The sequence below is a fragment of the Orcinus orca genome, chromosome 8, assembly GCF_937001465.1.
Source record: "Orcinus orca chromosome 8, mOrcOrc1.1, whole genome shotgun sequence".
Classification (NCBI taxonomy): domain Eukaryota; kingdom Metazoa; phylum Chordata; class Mammalia; order Artiodactyla; family Delphinidae; genus Orcinus; species Orcinus orca.
This window is the reverse complement of record NC_064566.1, coordinates 51,759,918-51,782,490: the sequence shown is the minus strand read 5'-3', so window position 1 is coordinate 51,782,490 and position 22,573 is coordinate 51,759,918. Positions and strand designations below refer to the sequence as shown.

Below are 22,573 nucleotides of genomic sequence, written 5' to 3'. Positions count from 1 at the left end.
GAACACTTAGCATGTGCTAGACGTTGTGCTAGACACTGTGGAGATTACAAAAATGAATCAAAAAATTTAATCAGAATGGTGTCTAATTCTAACTAAATGCACAAAGAAGTTCAGTTACAATAGTAGGTAGAAAGTGATAAGAACTTTTAAAAGATACACATAGATATTTCATTAAGAAAATAAATGAGGGCTTCCCTGGTGGCACAGTGGTTGAGAGTCTGCCTGCCGATGCAGGGGACACGGGTTCGTGCCCCGGTCTGGGAAGATCCCACATGCCACGGAGCGGCTAGGCCCGTGAGCCATGGCTGCTGAGCCTGCGCGTCCGGAGCCTGTGCTCCGCAACGGGAGAGACCACAACAGTGAGAGGCCCACGTACCGCAAAAAAAAAAAAAAAAAAGAAAAGAAATGAGACATGGGTGAGCCTGGCTGTTAGTAAATAACCAACAAATGTTGGTACATTTCCCTTATTCTATATATGCACGTTATTTTATAGTCTGCAAAGCACTTTTATACCCATTAGCTCATAGAATTTTCAGAGAACTTGCATGATTAGGTAAGACAGGGACGGTGATATGTTAAGTAAGTTGCCTAAAGTCATATAACAAGCATTAAGCAGCTGCCATATAAAAGGATACTGTGCTATGTGTTTTACTTGCAATACTCCCATGCCTCACACAGCCATGATATAGGTATTATGATGCCTATTTTATAGACAGCTGTGGCTTACACAGAAGTAGCTTGTGAATGTTGGAGCCACAACACAATCACAAATCTTCTAATTGTAAACCCAATACTCTTTTCACTACAGCATTGAACAAAGGGTGAAAATGAACCACTTTCTCAACTTTGGTAAGAAAATGTTCAGAAGTTACACTGTCCTGAAATAATCTCAGATTGCATATGCATGCATTTTATTTCTCCTGCTGTAAATTAGGACCATGAAGGGGTTAAGTCTAAGCAACCAATTGACGAATACAGTTAAGGAGTTTATTTCCATTCCCTTTAGTTCTAAGTGCTCTCAGCCTTTCAGTGTTCCAGATATTATTGAGAAATAAGCAGTAAAATACTCCTGAGAGGCAGGAACCAACCCATGCATCTATACAAGAGAAGCCCTTTGTCCAGTTCAAAACTAGAAATGGTGAGAATTTAAAAACTGAGAATTTTTTTATTGTTGCTTTTTTATTTCAAAACTAAAGTCTGAGTCCTTGCCAAATATGTAAAAAAAATATATATACTCTCTCAAAGGTATTTTCCTTATCAAATACTTGATATTCTAAATATTTTTATGTAATTTTTTTTCTCCATTCGAGGTATTTGTCATTGCTCTTCTCTAAAACTTTGTTGTTCTTTTGATCTTGGGTTCACTCTTCCCCACCCCCTGAATGATATGGTAAGTGCATAGTTTATTTGAAAATAAAATGATTTTTTTAAGTAAAAAAATTTTGTAATGTATATTCCTCTTTCCACTTCCAAAAAAACGTAAATGAAAAATGTCTGCCTATGTTGTAATTGTTTCTGATTAGATATGGCTGTGCTGGTGCTGGAAGTAATCACCAAACTTGAACATCTTCCGGTTGGTAGAGTTCAGATCAGTGGACTAGCCCAGCTTTCTCCAACCCATCACATCAATGGATTTTTTACCATTGTTTCACCAACATCTAAGAAACTTGGAGAACTCCAGGTAAAAATAGTATAATTCTCTGCTACATAGAATAAAACTTTGGGGGCACAAATAGTTGAGTCTGTTTGTAGAATGGGTAGGTACGTGACTCCCACATACCATGCAAATTCCCACTTCGTGCTTTTGTTCATGTTTTTACCCAGACTGTCATGTACTTATTTCCCACTTATCCATATCCTCTTAGTTCTTTGCTGCCCATCTCAAGTTCCAAGAGACCTTCGCAGCTCCTACTGCACTCATTCTTCTCTTTATTTATTAATAAATGTACTCTTTATTAAATTTAGAATAACATGAATTACATAATCATTGTTCAGTTATAATCCTACATAGTCTTCAAAATTTTGTATTTGTAGTTTCCCTTTAATTTCCCTTCCTTTTAGTTTCTAGATTCCCTGGGAGAGAGGACAGTGTTTTCTACTTTCTTTGTTTTTCCCACAGCTTCTAACATAGTGCCAAGCAGTAATGGCATTTAATTGGTATCTTAAATGAGTCAACAGACTACGATTTTAATATTGTTGAATAAACTGTTTTCATTTTTTCAGTATTAGAAGTGCATAACCAGTTGTTGATTGTTCATTCATTGATTCAGCCTACATTTTTTTGATATGCTGTTATGTGCCACTAACTTAAGATACAAAGATAAGAGATGGGCCTTTCAGTTAGTTTTCCAAAGTCAGGTAGGAGGAAATAGAAGAGAGTAACAAGTAGAACGCAGTGTGATATTGATACACATATACTATAGATATGTACAGGATGGTGGGAAAGAACATAGAAGGGTCTCTTTCTGAGGGAGACTCTGGGAGTTCTTCCTAGAGAATTCTGAATATTCAAATCCTTGAGAAATTTATACCTTGTCAAATGTATTCTAAAATATGTATAGAAATTTAAGCAGGTATATAAGAAAACAGTTCAAAAAAGATGAGGAAAGAACATATAACATTACCAGATGTAAGAACCTATTATAAAACCACAAGCACATAATTGTCAAAGGAAGAGAATAAAGTTCAGAAATAGATTTAACTAAGTAAAAGAACTGAACATTTTCTATATTCTATTTATCATATTTTTATTTATAATATATTGAAAGATAGTGACACCTTATGGTGATAACTTCATGGTAAAATGGGACTGATTTACTCCTCCTTTTCTGATAATGGTACAGATTTGCATCAGACCTGCAAAAACAGTTTGGCATTATGTTTCAAGAGCCATAATAATTATCATATATCATTTACCCTGGGGTCTTATATTAAGGAAATACCATAAAAAGAGAGGAAAGTTACATGCTTTGGACTGGTTATGGAAATGCACTTTTAATATTGAAAAAATGAAAACAGTTCATTCAGTGATATTTAAATCATCTATTAGTGGAATATTTTGTTTCCATAAAAGATAAAATTATATAGTTATGATTGTGTAGCAACATGGAAAATTATTTTGGATTGATGACAAAAGAGAATTAAAATTATACCCACATATATGCATATGATTAATGACTGGGGAAGAAAAAACAAGGGAAAATAGAAACAGTTGGAGTGTAGAATTCTAGGTAGGTTTTTTCCCTATATAAAAAAATGAGATATAATTCATATGCCATAAAATTCACCCTTTTAAAGTATACAGTTCAGTAGTTTTTAGTGTATTCACAAGATTGTACAACCATCACGATTATCTAATTCCAGAGCATTTTATCACCCCAAGAAGAAACACTATACCCATTAGTAGTCATTCCCCGTTGTACCTTTCCCCAACCCCTGGCAACCACTAATCTACCTTCTGTCTCTATATATTGCCTATTCTGGACATTTCAAATAAATGATGTAGTATAATATGTGACCTTTTGTATCTGGCTTCTTTCACTTGGCATAATGTTTTCAAGGTTCATCCATGTAGCATGAATCAGTACTTTATTCCTTATTATAGCTAAATAATATTCCATTGTATGGATATATTATAGCACATGTTGTTTATCCATTCTTCAGTTGATGGACATTTGGATTGTTTCCACTTTCTGACTTTTATGAATAATGCTGCTATGAACATTTGCATACAAGTTTTTTGTAGGCGTAGAATTGTGGTCATATGATAAGTATGTTTAACCTTGAGGAACTACTGGACTGTTTTCTAAGGTGGTGCATCTTTTTTCCTCCCTTATTTAAATGTCAGTTGATAAAATAATACTTGTATGTTTTTTATTTAAATGTCATTGGGTTCTTTAGAGAATTGTTTTAATAGAGCCTTGGAGACAGAGGTAAGATTTTGAAAGATTATGGAATAAGTAAATAAGTAGTAATTACAGTGAAGAAGTAGAAATAACAGTTAGAGATTTCTCTCTGTTTCCCACATAAATGGCAGCAAAGAGAGGGAGATGTAGTGTGACCTAATGGAAATAGCACAAGACTTGGACATGGAAAAACTGGTTATGAAAACATTTCTGGTGTTCATTTGTACTCTCTGAGCTTCAGTATCCTATTTTATAAAATGAAGACAATAACTTTTACCGTATGGCATTGTTGTAGGGATTAAATGATATGAAAAAAATATGGAAGCACTTAACATGGTACTTAGGCACATGACAGGGACATGCCAAATTTACTTGAATTGGAGAGGAAAGTATTGATAGTGGGCAGCAGAATTGAGAAGTTTGTTGCTACTTTAGAAGAGGAGTTGGCAAACTTTGCCCAGTGGACTAAATCTGGCCTTCTAACTAAAAATGGTTTTTATATGTTTAAAGGATCATTTAAAAAAAGAAGAATGTGCAATAAAGCCTAAATTATTTACCCTCTGCCCCTTTACAGAATGAGTTTGCTGAGCCGTTTTTAGAGTATAGGAGACCTGATTTGTTTTGTAGACCAAGAGAAAAGCAAGTGAAGAAAGATATTGAAAATAAAAGAGGATAATTGAGCAAGTAAGGTCTTGGAGAGAATTAGATGGGAATGAATTTCTATTAAGAACACAACTGATAGTGGTAAACTTTGGAATGGAGGAATTATAACAAGGAGGGAAAGAGGAGAAACATTTTGAGATGGATAACATTGAAGGAATTCATGCTGATAACTTTTTTAGCAACATTTATTTTTTTGGCCACACCGCATTGCTTGTGGGATCTTAGTTCCCCGACCAGGGATTGAACCCCAGGCCCTTGGCAGTGAGAGCACGGAGTCCTAACCACTCGACCGTCAGGGAATTCCCATTAGCAACACTTATTATATGCATGCCTACCACATATTAGGCACTACATGTTTTATTTCATTTAATTTTTTTTTTTATTAAATAGAGATAGATATGCAAAAGAATATCTTAGATGTATAAGATATAAAAATAACCATACTGTGAACACCCATTGGCTCGTCAACTAGGTTAGGAAATGTTAATAGGAAAAAAAAGAAATATTAATAGAATAATGGAAAGAAACCAGGTTTAGAAATTCATCCATATTACTTTGTGTATCAATAATTCCCTTTTGCAGAGTTGTGTTCCATTACACAATTTTCACAATTTTCATCCATTTGTCTTGCATGAAACCAGGCAGATATCCTTGCCTTGTTCTTGTTCTTGGGAGGAAAGCATTTGGTCTTTTCACTATTAAATATGGTATTAGATGCAGGTTTTTCATAGATGCCCTTTATCATTGAGAAAGTTCAAGTTTTCTGAGAGATTTGATAATAAATGAGTATTGAATTTTATCAAATTCAACTGTTGCTAGAGGTTAGAGGTGAGAAGAGGGCATGACTACAAAGGGAGTTTTTGGGGGGTGATGGAAGTGTTCCATATCTTAATTATGGTGGTGGTTACATGGATCTAAACATAGATTACAATTCATAGAAGTGTGTATTTACAAAAATGTCCATTTTACTGTGTTAAATATATTTTTTTTAATGTAGCAGATCAAATGTGATGATAAGCAGAAGTTGTCCCTCTACCTCCTGTTGGGACATGGCTGGGGACTTTGCAAACTGGAGCACATACCCTGACTAAAGCCACTAGTCTACTCCAGCTAATTTTTGCCACAATGGGATGGAAACCCAGCATTGCTGGATCTTCTGATTTTTCAAGAGAAGCCAGAAATTCAAATTTTTACATAAAATCTGTTTTCTTAATCACTGTTAAATAATTTTGAAACCTTTTAAAATGCTATATTGACTAGCATAAGTCTGAAAAATAGACATACTAATATGTTCTCTCCAATATCAGATGTTATAAATGTAGTAGATAATCCCAGAACTCCCCATTTTATATTACAATTACTTCTTTTTAAATTCCCCTAAAAGATACTCTGATCCTTTGGGTCAGGTTCCATGTTTTATTCATCTCTTTGCCCCAGGCAGGTAGCACAGAGCCTGGCACTGAACTAGTATCAACAAATATTTGTTAATTGAACACAGGAGTTAGGCCAGCACCTATATTTTGATTGTAAGGTGGGTGTGGCGGGTAACTGGACTTTCTTTTTCTTTCTCACTGGTAGTAAAGGCCTTTGAGTTGTTTTGAGACTAGTTCCAATTTGCTTAGGGATAAAGCAAAACTCTGGCCAGCCAGCAGGTTATTGTTAAGGCCAGGGACGCAGCCTTTATTCTCAGTGTCTCCTTTGTTTCTAGAATAAAGTGGCAGTCTTTTGGCAAGTGATGAATGGCAAGGGACGATTTTCTGACACTTATATTTGGGCAGCCAGGATTTTATGTGATCCTCTTATAGCAGTGGCTGCACAAAGTATTTATCCCGCTGCATTCCGGTCATTTGTCTTTGTAGAAAATCTTAATGATGAATAGATTTAAAGGACTTTATGCTACCTAGTTCATGAACAAAATTCTCCTCATCAAGACTCAAGTGTGTTTATTGAGTCTATGCCTTGGCAGTTTCTCCACATAGATTATTCCATTGACCTTCCCAGAGACTTCTTAAAATATTTAACTGCAATCTTTCATTTTTGTCTTAGGCCATTCATCATTATGTGACTCTCTTTGGCTACTTGAACAATTCCTTCTGCTGTCTGTCATTGTAACTGAACTTTCCACACTGCTCTTCTTTTCTTTTGGAGTACATTCTTCAATTTCTTCTCTAAAGTTTTGCTTTAGGCTCTGTTTTATTTTTTATTCCTACAGTAGGCTTTTCTCCATTGGGCTTTTCAGAGACCTGGAAAGCATTTTAGTAGAGTGCCTGAATTCAGAGGAGTTGGACGATAAAGGAAACTTCACGTAATTACTTTTCATTTTAATGTTCCTCCCTCTTCACCCTGCCTCATCCCCAGCATAGAACTAGGGCCTTATTTTTCTCAAATAGCTAGCAATAAGGATGCAACAGGTGCTATGTCATTCTTTTATTTTTCAGACCATTAGTCATTATTATGCATACTTGTACACTAAGTGTATACTTACACTGATTAGTCTACAGAAAAATGAATAAGACAGTTCATGCCTTCAAGGAATTCATAATCTGATCAGGATAACAAATAAACTGGAAGTACAAATACCTCCTTTAAGCCTCTGCTTTTTTTTTAATCTTCAAATTAGGATAATATACTTTCCTGACAGTTATATCATCACATCAGCTTCTCTGTGTGAGGAACATAGCACACTTTCTGGCCTATTGTGAAGTGTTCAATAAATAGTGGTTATATTAATGGATAGATACAAAGTAAGTAGAAACATGAAAAAAGGAGTGGCCATAACATCTCTGCCTGGACACAAAGAAGTTTTCACAGAGGAAGTAATGCTGGAGGAAATTTGCACGTGAAGGCATAAGGGAATGAAATATAAGGTACATTTAGAAAACTCTAAGTAATTGGTATATCCAGGAGAGAGAGATGGAGGAGAGGAACACAGTGAGAGATGAGGCTTCTGAGGTAGGCAGGAATTTGAACTAGATCCTATAAGGAACAGGGCCATTAATTTATATTAGAGAGTCTTAAAATTAATCAATGCTATAAAAAAAAAAAAAAGACTTCTGATACATTACATGTCCCTTTCAGGTCTCACTTGCCCTGGAGCCTTTGTCAGAAACTTTTGACAGCTACACTCCTCTTCCTACCACTGACATGACAGAAAATGTGCTTTTATCTGAACAAGGATTCAGAGAATATACTGAAGCAGGCAATACTCAGTTTCTGGTTCCATCAAGGCCTCAGAGGATCCCTACCACCAAAATTGATGGAAAAGAGTTAGCAGCCAACAGCAGTAGGTCAACCACTCCAAGGTAATTACCACACCTAATACCAGTCAGACTGTCTGCTAACTCCCAGTGTACTCATAATTTCGGTCTTTCATTTGTGGCTGTGTAGAAGGTTAAAGGTAGTCATTCATTCAGCAAATAAGTATTAAGTACTCAATATGTTTCTGGTCCAGTACCAGTTGCTAGGCATAGAAATTGATAAGACACAATTCCTATTTTTGAACATTGCTCACAATCTAGTGAGGAGGCCAATATACAGATAAGTAAGTATGTCTAAGTCACATAGAGATGCCATGATAGGTGTACATGAAGGGAAAGAGGGAAAAGGCAGTGTTTTGTGAAATGGAATGAAGAGAAACAGATTTTGATTTTAAATAATTATCAGACGTTTGCTTTGTGTCAGGCTCAGCACTGAGCTCTTTATTTCATTGTCTCACTTTAGCCAAACCATACAATGATAGGTAAAACATCTATTATTTGTTTAATTTGGGAAATGAAAAACATATTTACAAAGCCTGAGCTACACTGCTATATACCACTGATCCACTTTCTTTCTCTGACAAAGTGGAATGTTACCATAATGGATAATATACTGCTGAAGTTCTCCTTTATTTTAAAACAGGGGAAAGGACCACTTGTACTTTGCAGAGAACTCTGATACAACAAAGGACTCTTTCTTTGGACTACGGCACCATCTTAATTCAGGACAGAGTTTAGAGTCTATGACTCTGAAAGGCAAAGCCCCACAGAAGCAGATGTCCCTTCTCAACAGTTCTGAATTGCGGCCTCAAATTAGGACAGTTGCCAAGAGTCACAGTGACTCATGCATTCTTTCTTCAAACAACCCTCCTACCAAGAACCTTCTTTTAGGTATGTATATATTTGTGAACTGAGACTAAGCTATATTTATTGGGATTAGTCTGCTCATTAGGCAACCTACAAAGAGAACCAAGACTTCTGTTTGAACTAAATAGCCAAATGCAAGTGAATATCTTACTAGAGTCCAGAATTTCTAACCTTTTAAGGGCAGCTCTATTAAACCACTGAGTTTCTTCTAAATAATTACTGGGCACTTATAATTTTAAGTTTAGGGAAGGAACCATTTAAAGTGAACCTGGGTATGGGAGGAAAGCCTTTATCATAGAAAAATATTAGTCCTGATTTTTTTCTAGATAATTCAAAGCAAATAAGATTTTTGTCTCATCATCAGAATTTACTTATACCATTGTTCAGAGACTAGTACTAAACTTGTTTCATATTCTGAAAACTGTTGTTTTCAGTGGGAACATTCAGTGCACAGAAACTGCTGATCTTACGCCTGGGTATTAAATATGACTGACAGCCAAACAGAAGTAGAAAGGAGTCGGTTTACCTGTGTAAGGGCTTACACTGAAATTTAAAAAGGAAATAGGAAAGAGGTTGTATTACCTCATTTTAGGTAGTGGTATTATATGAAAAGCAATTTTGGTACCTTATGTTACACTGTAATGGTCAACCATATATCTCTGTGACATCAAGAGCATGACATAAATTTGTCTCCATCCTCACAAGTAAAATTTCCAAAGTGGAATATCTGCAGCTTTAGTAGAAAAGTCTTTTAAATTGAAACTACTTGGACCTCTGTGGGGTCATGATCCATAGACTAAGCAAGTCTTGCCTTATCTGTGGAGCTGGACAGGGGTAATGCGACCATTGTCTGATGTCCATAGTTCATTTCCTCCAGGATGTTTCTTTCCTCAGATTGTGTTACTCTGAACCATTTTATTTTTTATTTACCAAAGTACTGTACTTGGCTATTTGCAGTGTTTTCAAAACCAAATGTTTCTTTTTGTGTGTTTTTAATCTTCAATACTTGGTGCAATAGAAGCTGCAAAGATGTGCCACTTTATCTATGAAATGGAGTTTTGTATACCAATAAATTCTAGTTTAAAGACAAAAAAAAAACTACGTGGATACAAAATTTACATTAGTAAGGATTTTTTTTAATGAAGAAAGACATTGTGTTAATATTTTTTCAACTAAAATGTCTATGATCCCCTAGTTTAAAAAATATACTCTGATTATGGTACGTTAATTTTATTTTTTTTATTTTTTTTTTACTTTTTTGTTTTTGCATGCATTGGGTCTTCGTTGTTGCGCATGGGCTTTCTCTAGTCGTGGTGAGCGGGGGCTGCTCTTCATTGTGGTGCGCAGTCTTCTCATTGCAGTGGCTTCTCTTGTTGCGGAGCGCGGGCTCTAGGCGCATGGGCTTCAGTAGTTGTAGATGGCATGCTCTAGAGTGCAGGCTCAGTAGTTGTGGTGCACAGGTTTAGTTGCTCCATGGCATGTGGGATCTTCCCGGACCAGGAGTCAAACCCGTGTCCCCTGCATTGGCAGGCAGATTCTTAACCACTGCACCACCAGAGAAGTCCCTATATTAATTTTAGACTTTAATGCAACCCTAGGCTACATTAACAAGAAAGAAAATTGCCTGACTATACTCAGCACTTGTCATTCTCACACCTGGAGTATTTTGTGTAGACCTGGGCAGCAGACTTTGATAAAATATTTGTTTACTCATTAAGCAGTTATTTATTCAGCACTTACTAAATGTCTGGCAGTCTTCGAGGTGTTAAGAATATAGCAATTTAAATTTATTTTTTAAAAAGGCACAAAATCCTCCCCTACGGATCTTATATTCTAGTAGGAATACCAATGATAAATTAGATAAATAAGTAAGTATGTAGTGTTAGATAGTGATAATGGCAATGGGAAAAAAATGAAGCAAGGAAGAAGAGAGGATAGAATGCTGTTTTATGTATGTTGGCAAAGGAAGGCTTCTTTCTTTTTTAATTTTTTTTATTTTTATAAGTTTTTTTTATTTTTTTGCTTTTGACTTAGAGTTTTTTTTTTAAAATCTTTATTGGAGTATAATTGCTTTACAATTGTGTGTTAGTTTCTGCTTTATAACAAAGTGAATCAGTTATACATATACATATGTCCCCATATCTCTTCCCTCTTGCGTCTCCCTCCCTCCCACCCTCCCTATCCCACCCCTCTAGGTGGTCACAAAGCACCAAGCTGATCTCCCTGTGCTATGCGGCTGCTTCCCACTAGCTATTTTACGTTTGGTAGTGTATATATGTCCATGCCACTCTCTCACTTTGTCACAGCTTACCCTTCCCCCTCCCCGTGTCCTCAAGTCCATTATCTAGTAGGTCTGTGTCTTTATTCCCGTCTTGCCCCTAGGTTCTTCATGACCTTTTTTTTTTTTAGATTCCATATATATGTGTTAGCATATAGTATTTGTTTTTCTCTTTCTGACTTACTTCACTCTGTATGACAGACTCTATGTCCATCCACCTCACTACAAGTAACTCAATTTTGTTTCTTTTTATGGCTGAGTAATATTCCATTGTGTATATGTGCCACATCTTCTTTATCCATTCATCTGTCAATGGACACTAGGTTGCTTCCACGACCTGGCTATTGTAAATAGAGCTGCAATGAACATTTTGGTACATGACTCTTTTTGAATTATGGTTTTCTCAGAGTATATGCCCAGTAGTGAGACTGCTGGGTCGTATGGTAGTTCTATTATTAGTTTTTTAAGGAACCTCCATACTGTTCTCCATAGTGGCTGTATCAATTTACATTCCTACCAACAGTGCAAGAGTGTTCCCTTTTCTCCACACCCTCTCCAGCATTTATTGTTTGTAGATTTTTTTGATGATGGCCATTCTGACCGGTATGAGATGATATCTCATTGTAGTTTTGATTTGCATTTCTCTAATGATTAATGATGTTGAGCATGCTTTCATGTGTTTGTTGGCAATCTGTATATCTTCTTTGGAGAAATGTCTGTTTAGGTCTTCTGCCCATTTTTGGATTGGGTTGTTTGTTTTTTTGATACTAAACTGCATGAGCTGCTTGTAAATTTTGGAGATTAATTCTTTGTCAGTTTCTTCATTTGCAAATATTTTCTCCCATTCTGAGGGTAGTCTTTTCATCTTGTTTATTATTTCCTTTGCTGTGCAAAAGCTTTGAAGTTTCATTAGGTCCCATTTGTTTATTTTTGTTTTTATTTCCATTTCTCTAGGAGGTGGGTCAAAAAGGATCTTGCTGTGATTTATGTCAAAGAGTGTTCTGCCTATGTTTTTCTCTATGAGTTTTATAGTGTCTGGCCTTACATTTAGGTCTTTAATCCATTTTGAGTTTATTTTTGTGTATGGTGTTAGGGAGTGTTCTAATTTCATTCTTTTACATGTAGCTGTCCAGTTTTCCCAGCACCACTTATTGAAGAGGCAGTCTTTTCTCCACTGTATAGTCTTGCCTCCTTTATCAAAGATAAGGTGACCATATGTGCATGGGTTTATCTCTGGGCTTTCTGTCCTGTTCCATTGATCTATTTTTTTGTGTGTGTCAGTACCATATTGTCTTGATGACTGTAGCTTTGTGGTATAGTCTGAAGTCAGGGAGCCTGATTCCTCCCGCTCCGTTTTTCTTTCTCAAGATTGCTTTGGCTATTTGGGGTCTTTTGTGTTTCCATACAAATTGTGAAATTTTTTGTTCTAGTTCTGTGAAAAATGCCAGTGGTAGTTTGATAGGGATTGCATTGAATCTGTAGATTGCTTTTGGTAATATAGTCATTTTCACAATGTTGATTCTTCCAATCCAAGAACATGGTATATCTCTCCATCTATTTGTGTCATCTTTAATCTCTTTCATCAGTGTCTTATAATTTTCTGCATACAGGCCTTTTGTCTCCTCAGGTAGGTTTATTCCTAGATATTTTATTCTTTTTGTTGCAATGGTAAATGGGAGTTTTTAATTTTTTTTAACTTTTTTTGTTGTTGTTGTTCTTGCTGCATTGGGTGTTCGTTGCTGTGTGTCGGCTTTCTCCAGTTGCGGCGAGCGGGGGACTACTCTTCGTTGCGGTGCGTGGGCTTCTCATTGCATTGGCTTCTGTTGTTTCAGAGCACAGCCTCTAGGTGCACAGGCTTCAGTAGTTGTGGCACATGGGCTCAGTAGTTGTGCCTCACGGGATCTAGAGCACAGGCTCAGTAGTTGCAGCGCACGGGCTTAGTTGCCCCGCGGTATATGGGATCTTCCCAGACCAGGGCTCAATCCTGTGTCCCCTGCATTGGCAGGCAGATTCTTAACCACTGTGTCACCAGGGAAGTTCCAAAGGAAGTCTTCTTTAAGAAGTTAATATTAAAGATCTATAGAAGATGAGTTCCTTCTAAGGAGAGTACCTAGACTGGGGAAGGGACCACCAAGAGATATTTAGCCTCAAGAAAACAGCTACCATTTACTTACGTTCATTATGTGCTACCTACTATGCCAAGTGCCTTATACACAAAAACCAAGTGAGGTTGGGATTGTTATCCCCATTTTAAAATGAAGACACAGGCTCACAGTTAGGGAGCTTCTGCCCTATCAAACGGGACAGCTGCTTCTCAGCTCCAGTTCATCATTATCTTAAACTGTACAGCAAAGTCCTTTGCTTCATTCTACTGTAGGTTCCTTGTTTACCTAGGCCTGCTTTTTTTAAAAATCAAGACTATGCTGGCCAACTGTTCAAGCCAAATAAAATATGCCAGGTGCAACCCATGGGCTGCCAATGTGCAAATTTCTTCCATAAGATGTACTAGGATCTTTGGGTTTAAAGATAAAACAAGACAGATTGTGACTCAGTCTGGGTTAATAGTTCTTCCTTGCAAAAGTGGGAAGGGATAGCTTCAAGAGATAGTGAATTCTGTATCACTGGGAATCATCAAGTATGGGCTGGATAACCTTGTCATGGGACTCTTACAGATGGGATTAAATCATCAAGTAGACAGATGTGATCTTTAAAGATCCCTTCCAACCACAAGACCGTGGAGCACTAAGATTAAGTGGGTCATTTTAGTAAGTAGGTCTAAAGCTAGTCATGGAGGTTTATAACAAATACATAAACCTAATTATCTTCCTGGTCTTTATTATACTGACATCATACCAGTAAGGGGGGGGACAGAGCTGAATTAGTCATCGAGCTAGAATTTATGAAACACTACACATCCTGCTTATAAGAGTTGGCGGTTTTCTTGTTTTTTGTTTTTAACTTTTTATTTTATATTGGAATATAGCCAATTAACAATGTTGTGATAGTTTCGGGTGCACAGCAAAGGAACTCAGCCATACGTATACATGTATCCATTCTCCCCCAAACTCCCCTCCCATCCAGGCTGCCACATAACATTGAGCCGAGTTCCCTGTGCTATACAGTAGGTCCTTGTTAGTTACCCATTTTAAATATAGCAGTGTGTACATTTCAATCCCAAACTCCCTAACTCTCCCTTCTCCCTGTCCTTCCCCCACTGATAACCATAAGTTTGTTAAGAGTTGGGGTTTAGAATAGATAACAAGGAGTAGGAACAAAAACCAAAAGCTGTGTACCTCCCTGTTTAGCAGGGGCTGTGCCCATGGCATGTAGGAAATAAACAAGGGAAACGTTTGTCATGAACTCAGCTAAGTGCCCTTCCCTTGTGTTAAAAAAATAATTATTGAGTTGAGGTGCAGGAAGATGCCATGACAGCTCTTTTAGTGTGGAACCAGCTTCCTCTTAAGGGGAGTTAAGGTGGTATTGTTGCCATGCCTTAGACTTTAGAGAAACTATTCTAAGAATGGCTGTTTCAAGGAAGAAACCACTTGGAGGCCAATGAATAGACCACCCTTGCTCAGATTTGTCCTACTTGTTGTCTGCAATGTTTATTTCTTTTTAAAAACCTGCTATTGTAAAGTATCTTAAGTACCTATTCCTATTCAAATGTTAATGACTAATTAAGTCACTCTTAAAATATTACTATTCCCAGGGAAATTTTATTTAGCAGGGATGAAAACTTTAAGCTCAGTTCAATTCAGCAGATATCTTTTGAGTGCCTATTTTGTGTCAGCCATTGTTTTGAGTATTGGGGTTACAGTGATAAATAAGATAGTCCCTGACTTAATGAATGCATTGTAGTAAAGGAAACAGACTCTAAAGCAGATACAGTACAATTTTGTATGATATATGCAACAGTGGAAGTATTTATTGAAACATTTAATCAAATTCCTGATATATACTAGGTACCGAGCATACAAAGACCAACAAAAGCCAATCTCTCGTCTCAAAGTTGTTTGGGTGAGATAGACAATTTTAATACTGCATGGTAATTCTTTGATGGAGTCAGATACGCAGAACTTTGAGAGCACAAAGGAAGTATTGTGTTTAAGGAATTAAATATAGTTGTGTGTGGTTAGATTATAAAGTACCAAGTACCAAATATCTCTAGGGACATTTTGGGTATCAGTAGAAAAACTGTTTTTCTACATGGCCCTGAAATCAAATGAAATTTATTATTGACACTGCTTGTCATTAACTACTTTATTCATAAAGCATTTATTGAGTGTGCCCACCTCATTAAAGAACTTTAAACCATATCAAATTAAGCCAAGTATTAACTAGAAACTAAAAGGAGGAGGGCTTCCTGTCACATAGCAAGCTTCCTTAACCAAATTTTCAATGCTAGCAGACCATGTTTTCCTCACCCTTTCTCACTGAATAAACAAGACAGCCATTTTCTGACTGAATCCCAAAGAGGTTTTTTTTTAAATAAGTAAAAACAAAAATACATACTTATATAGCCATTATTTACATAGAAAAAGTTAATTCATATTATTAAGTGAAAAAGCAGTTATAAAACAGTATACATAATTGGGTCATTTGTAGAGATGTGGAGGGACCTAGAGACTGTCATACAGAGTGAGGTAAGTCAGAAAGAGAAAAACAAATATATATTAATGCATATACGTGGAATCTAGAAAAATGGTACAGATGAACTGGTTTGCAAGGCAGAAGTAGAGACACAGATGTAGAGAACAAACGTATGGACACGAAGGGGGGAAAGTGGGGGTGGTGGTGTGATGAATTGGGCGATTGGAATTGACATGTATACACTAATATGTATAAAATAGATAACTAATAAAGAACCTGCTGTATAAAAAAATAAAAATTCAAAAAAACTGTATACATAATATACCATTTTTGCAAAAGAAAAAATTTATATATATACACACACACATACATATATAGATGTATGTATGCATAGATTAAAAACTATCCGGGGGACTTCCCTGGTGGCGCAGTGGTTAAGAATCTGCCTGCCAATGCAGGGGACACAGGTCCAAGCCCTGGTCCGGGAAGATCCCACGTGCCGCGGAGCAGTTAAGCCTGTTCGCCACAACCACTGAGCCTGCGCTCTAGAGCCTGCGAGCCACAGCTACTGAAGCCCGCACACCTAGAGCCTGTGTTCCACACAGAGAAGCCACCACAATTAGAAGCCCGTGCACCACAACGAAGAGTAGCCCCCGCTCGCTGCAACTAGAGAAAGCCCGTGCACAGCAACGAAGACCCAGCGTAGCCACACACACACACAAAAAACCTATCCAGAATATATCAAAATGTTAATCAGTATTTGTGGGTAGTGGCATTAATGGGAATATTAGTTTTCTATTGCTGCATAACAAGTAACCACAAACTTAATGGCTTAAAAGAATACCCAGTTATTAGTCACAGTTCTGTGGATCTGAAGTCCAGCAAGTTATGGTTGGGTTTTCTGCTTAGGGTATCATAGGCTACAATCAAGGTGTCAGCCAAGCTAAATTCTCATCTGGAAGCTCTGAGGGAAAATTCACTTCCAAGTTCATTCTTATTGACAGAATCCAGTTCTTGCAGTAGTAGGACTGCGGTCCCATTTCCTTGCTGGCGGTCAGCCAGGGTCCACTCTCAGTTCCTAAAGGCCGTAAGGCCACATGCATTTCTTGCCACGTGGTCCTCTCCATCTTCAAGACAGCAATGAAACATTACATCCTTCTCATGCTTTAAATCTCTTGAGTTCATATCCTGCAAACAGCCAGAGAAAATTCTGCTTTGTAAAGGTTTGGGACCACCAAGGTAATCTCCCAGTCTTGAGGTAGACTGATTTGGAACCATAATTACATCTGTAAAATCCCTTTATGGCAATACCTAGATGACTGAATCACTGGGAGAAGGTATTTGTATACCAGTGGCTGGAAATTTGGGGGGAACTATCTTAGAATTCTGCCTACATCACTTTTTGGCCTTTTGGCTAAGATCAAGTGTAGAATTCTGCCTACCACAGATGGTGATCTTTATTTTTCTTTTACTTATACTTTCACATAACACATTGAACATACAATATTTCAGGGTTTTTTGGGTTTGGGGTTTTGAGTTTTTAAGCTATATTTTGAACTCTTTATGCTAACAAATGTTGAATGTTTATGGATCTGTTTGGCTTATTATTTTCTTGGCCTGACTGCCATGTCTTCTTTATTTTTAGAAGCTATAAAACTCTAGACCAAGATGGACAGGCATTTGGTATCTAGTCTTACCTACATCCTAAGCAACTGTGGAACCTCAAGAAAATAATAATTCTTCCCAGTGTTCCTTGAAATAATACCACTGGTCCTAAGCTTTTAAAAAGAAGTCTAAGAAAAAGTGGGGTCATATATATATAGTGGTTAAATCATAGGATGTAGAGTCATCCTGGTTATACTGCATGCATAACTTGGGCAAGTTACATATCCTCTGTGCCTCAGCTTTGTCATCTGGAAAATGAAGGAAATGATAGTACCTATTTCAGAGGATTGTTGGGAGGATTAAATGAGTTCCTATACATAACATACTTAGAGTAGTGCCCCGGAAGTGGTAAGGGTTCAATAAATGTTATCCTCTGTAATTGTTGTTGTTGCTTAGGGATGAGAGAAATTTTACCTATCAGAAAGTTTAAAGACTTTATCCTGACTTTTCTGTTAACCTGATGTATGATCTTAGACAAGTCATAGAAATGTTTTGGTATTCTTTTCTTCATCCATAAAAGTATACATTTGGACTAGATTATCACTATGACTCCTAACAGTTTAGCTGATATAGTTGTTAGTGTTCCTTAAATAATAATGACATTAAAACTGTTACAAATAAGAGAATTCAGTAAGATAGCTAGATACAAAAATAATATATTATGTAGCTATTACTAAATTTATTATGTGCAAACACCAGTTGGAAGAGTCAATGCATGTATATAATGACTCCAGTAAAGGCGGTCAGTCTCTACATAATGGAGACTTCATTCACTGCTGTAATGCCAACATCTAAAACGGTCCACGTGATAGAAGCTCAGTAAACATTTGTAAGGTGAATGTCCTCAAGGGATTCTCAAGCTAGTGGGGAAGGCAGACAAGTAAGCATTTATAGTACACTATGGTAAGTCCTGTGAGAGAAGGAAAGGTGCTAAATGTTTCAAGTATTTCTGTTGGATTTTAGATTTTCTGTGTTTTGTTTTGCCCTCTTCAGCTCTGTTAGAACAAGGCAATAAACTGCGTAATGCCATGGTGATTTCTGCAATGAAATCAAGCCCAGATACTAGCATGTTGTTGGAAGAAGTTCATCCTTCTATGAATGAAGATTTTCTTAGAGCATCTACACAGTAAGTTACTGGATAAACGTGAACCCCAATAGTTAATTTCTTGGTAGTTGTTAGCATATGTTTTTTGTCAAGATATGGACTGAATAATCTTGGAAATGTTGAACAAGTAATTCTTAATGTGGTAGAAAAGAAGCCTAAACTAGGAGCTAAGATACCCAAAATCTAGACCTAGCACTGACACTTGCTAAATATGTAAATGGCTAAATTCTTAACTCTTTCTGAACCAGCATGCTTATATAAAAAATGGGTATATTCTCTCCTCCCTCTCTTACATAAATGAAATGAGATTCTAATATAGGAAAGGGCTTTGTAAATTGTGAAGTTTTATGTATATTTAAGGTGAAGGCTGAAGTATGTTAATATTCCATGTTCAATTAATTCTGATTTAGATTTTTCCCATATGTTAGCCACTGAAAAAGTATTTTTTTTCATTCCTTAGAATCAAAGCCTTGTCTAGGAATCAATTTAAAGACCACATTGAAGATCACCTCCTCCCTCCAACTGAGAATACATTTTGGAAACATGACACAAAAGCTGATACCAGAGCCATACAGCTGCTATTGGGCAGGTAAGAGCTCTTAACTAGCTTTCTTTCCTTTTAAATTATTCCTCCAATTCATTGGGTACATTGTTAACAGATTTCTCTTCTTAAAGCAACACTTCCTTAGAATAACCAAGTCGTCCCTTTGGTTATTCACTACCTACTAAATAAAAATCCAATCTTTAGCTTTTTATTCTTAGCTTCACTTACGGAATGGTCTCCAATCTACCTTTCCATTCTTATTTTTCATCTCTCTCCCCAACACCAAGGTTAGCTAGCAGGTTATAATGAAAAGAACATGGATTTTAAACAGACACAAGTTGAAATTTGAGGTCTCTCTCTTACTACCTATGTGGCCTGAACAATTAGGCAGGAAAAAAATATATAAGGGTTCCAAATTGGAAAGGAAGAAGTAAAACTATCTTTATTCACAGATGACATGATCTAGTATGTAAAAAAATCCTAGGGCTTCCCTGGTGGTGCAGTGGTTGAGGGTCCGCCTGCCAATGCAGGGGACGTGGGTTTGTGCCCCGGTCTGGGAGGATCCCACATGCTGCGGAGAGGCTAGGCCCGTGAGCCATGGCTGCTGGGCCTGCGCATCCGGAGCCTGTGCTCCACAACGGGAGGGGCCACTACAGTGAGAGGCCTGTGTACTGCAAAAAAAAAAAATCCTAAAGAATCCTCTAAGAAACTATTAGAAATAATAAATAAATTCAGACAGATTGCAGGATACACGATCATTATATAAAAGTCAATTGTACTTTTATATACTTGCAATGAACAATCGAAAAGTAAAATTAAGGGAATTCCCTGGTGGTCCAGTGGTTAGGACTCTGTGCTTTCACTGCTGGGGCCTGGGTTCGATCCCTGGTCAAGGAACTAAGATCCTGCAAGCCACACAGCATGGCCAGAAGACCAATAATTAATAAATAAATAAATAAATTTAAGAAAAAATTCCATTTATAATAGCGTTGATAAGAATAAAATACTTAGGGATAAATTTAACTAAAGGAGTGTAAAACAACTCTGGAAACTACAAAACATTGTTGGAAGAAACTAAAGAAGATCTAAATAAATGGAGAAAACCCCATGTTCTTGATTCAATGCAATCCCTGTCAGAATCATGGCTGGCTTCTTTGTAGAAATTGAAAAGCTGATTATAAAATTACTGTGAAATTACAAGGGACCCAGAATAACCAAAAGAATCTTGAAAAAGAAAAAAATAGGATTCACACTTTGCTATTTTAAAACTTACTATAAGCAAGAGTAATCAAGTCAGTTTAGTACTGGCATAAGGATAGACATATAAATAAATGGAATAGAATTGATAGTCTAGAAATAAACCCATGTGTTTATGGTCAGCTGATTTTCAACAAGAGTGTCAAGACCATTAAATGGGGAAAGAATTGTCTTTTCAACAAATGGTACTGGGACAGCTGGCTAGCCACATGGAAAAAATGAAATTGGACCCTTACCTCAAACCATATAAAAAAATTAACTCATTATGGATCAGATAGCTAAATGGAAGAACTAAAACTATAAAATTCTTAGAAAACACAGAGGTAAATCTTTGTAACCTTGGATTTGGGAAAGGATTCTTAGGTATGCATCAAAAACACAACCAACAACAATAAAAAATAGATAAGTAGATAAATTAGATTCAGTCAAAATTTAAAATGTGCTTCAAAGGATACTATTAAGAAAGTGAAAAGATCACAGAATGGAGGAAAATATTTACAAATTATATATCTGATAAAAGATTTATATCTAGACTATATAAGGAACTCAACAACTTAATAATTACGGCACAAATAGCCCAATTTAAAAGATGGGCAAAGTATCTACATAGAGATTTCTCCAAAGAAGATAGTCAAATGGCTAATATGCACATAAAAGATGTCAACACCATTAGTTATCAGGAAAATGCAAATCAAAACTATAAAAAACTTCATACCCACTAGGATGGTTAGAATCAAAAAGTCAGATTAAGTGTTGGTGAGGATGTGGAAAATTTGGAACCCTCATACACTGTTAATAGCAGTGTAAAATGATGCAGCCACTTTGGCAGATAGTCTGTCAGTTCCTAAATTGCTACACATCAAGTTACCATATGACCCAGCAATTCAACTCCCTAAGTATATACCCAAGGAAAATGAACATATAAGTCCACACAAAAACATGTACATGAATTTACATAGTCATAATAGTCAAAAATGTCCATCAGCTGATTAGTGGATTGTTTTAAAGTGGTATATCCACACGGAGTATTATTTGGCCATAAAAAGGAATAAAGTACAGGTAACATGCTGCAGCATGGATGAACCTTGAAAACATCATGCTAAGTGAAAGAAGCCAGTCACAAAAGAGTACATATTTTATGATTACATTTATATGAAAAGTACAAAATAGGCAAATCTCTAGAGACAGAAAGATTAGTGGTTCTTTAGGGCTGCGTGTGATGGATGGGGCATAAGTGATGATAGGTCTTGAATACAGAGTTTCTTTTTGAGGTGACATAAGTGTTCTGAAATTGACTGTGGTGATGATTGTTCATATTTGTAAACATACTAAGAACTATTGAATTGCTCACCTTAAATGGGTGAATTGTATGTTATGTGAATTATGTCTAAATAAAGCTGTTTAAAAAAAAATAGGAATCAAGAATCCAGCAGAGTGAATGAAAAAAAACTGCACCAAGATATACAATCATGAATTTTCAGAATAGTATAAATAGACAATCTTAAAAATGTCCAAAAAGAAAAAAAAATGCTTATGTATACAATATCAGGAATTGGAAAAACATCACTTATTCCATAGAGTTGACCAAAATGGAGACATAGGAGGCTTCTGAGCTCGCCTCCTCCCACAGATGCCCCAAATGTACAGCTGCACACAGAGCAGTTCCCTCTGAAAGAGATTGAGAAAGTAACTGACCAACTCCTACACATCAGAGGAATGGGAAAATATCATCAAATGAGTAGGAAAGTCTGAGAAACACTCTCACCATAAACCCCACCCCCAACACAGCACCATACAATCAGAAGGGAATCCCCAATTCCTAGCTTCTCCTTGAGGAGCAAAGGACTTGAACCCCACATCTAGCATTCCCAACTTTTAAGATTCTTACCAGAGAGATGAGCCCCCAAAACATAACGGGTGCAGGAGCACCCTCACCCGGACAGCTGTACACCTAGACCCAGCACAGAGGAAGCAGGCAAAAACACCCATCTCCCAGTTTCTCCCTGGAAGGTGCTGCTAGTGAGGGTCCAGCTTCTAATCAGCCTACATCTAGGTGTTGGCTGTGATCCTCCCCTTTGGGACACTAATGGGTCTTAACACACCCTCCACTACTGGGAGCCACTAAGAACAAAGAAGAAGGCTTAGAAAGTCACAAAAGCTTATGAGGCAACTAAGATCTTGGGCTGGACTGATCAATGAGGTTCATCCCTTACACAAGACCATTCTATCAAGGCTGAGATGGATGACGGTTTTATCTAATAAGCAGAAACCAACACAGAAAGGCAAGGAAAATAAAGAAACAGAGGAATATGTTCCAAAGAAAAAGACAGGATAAACATCCAAAAACAGATCTTAATGAAGCAGAGATAAGTAATTAACCTGATAGAGGGTTAAAAATAATGGTCATAAAGGTGTGCTTACTGAGGTCAGGAGAACAATGCA

The 22,573-nt window shown here is 36.9% G+C and overlaps 1 protein-coding gene and 1 long non-coding RNA gene across 10 annotated transcripts in view; one reads left to right on the top strand and one right to left on the bottom strand.

The window, feature by feature from the left end:
* Window positions 1–22,573, top strand: part of C2CD3 (C2 domain containing 3 centriole elongation regulator) — a 131,539-nt gene that overhangs the window by 3,946 nt on the left and 105,020 nt on the right. For 5 of the 9 annotated variants that reach the window (XM_033405690.2, XM_033405691.2, XM_004279783.4 and 2 more), the window contains exons 3-7: window positions 1,524–1,681; window positions 7,647–7,870; window positions 8,469–8,716; window positions 18,219–18,351; window positions 18,791–18,919. In XM_033405690.2, the coding sequence (XP_033261581.2) occupies window positions 1,524–1,681; window positions 7,647–7,870; window positions 8,469–8,716; window positions 18,219–18,351; window positions 18,791–18,919 (892 nt within the window). Of the gene's footprint in view, window positions 1–808; window positions 850–1,523; window positions 1,682–6,807; window positions 6,874–7,646; window positions 7,871–8,468; window positions 8,717–18,218; window positions 18,352–18,790; window positions 18,920–22,573 lie in introns of those variants that run through there. The other 4 variants (XM_033405694.2, XM_033405692.2, XM_049713180.1 and 1 more) reach the window with 4 other exon arrangements.
* The window catches only part of LOC125965140 (uncharacterized), a 44,689-nt gene continuing 36,313 nt past the window's right edge, over window positions 14,198–22,573 (bottom strand). Inside the window, exon 3 of the long non-coding RNA XR_007478696.1 lies at window positions 14,198–16,748. This is a non-coding gene — a long non-coding RNA (uncharacterized LOC125965140). The remainder of the gene's footprint in view (window positions 16,749–22,573) is intronic.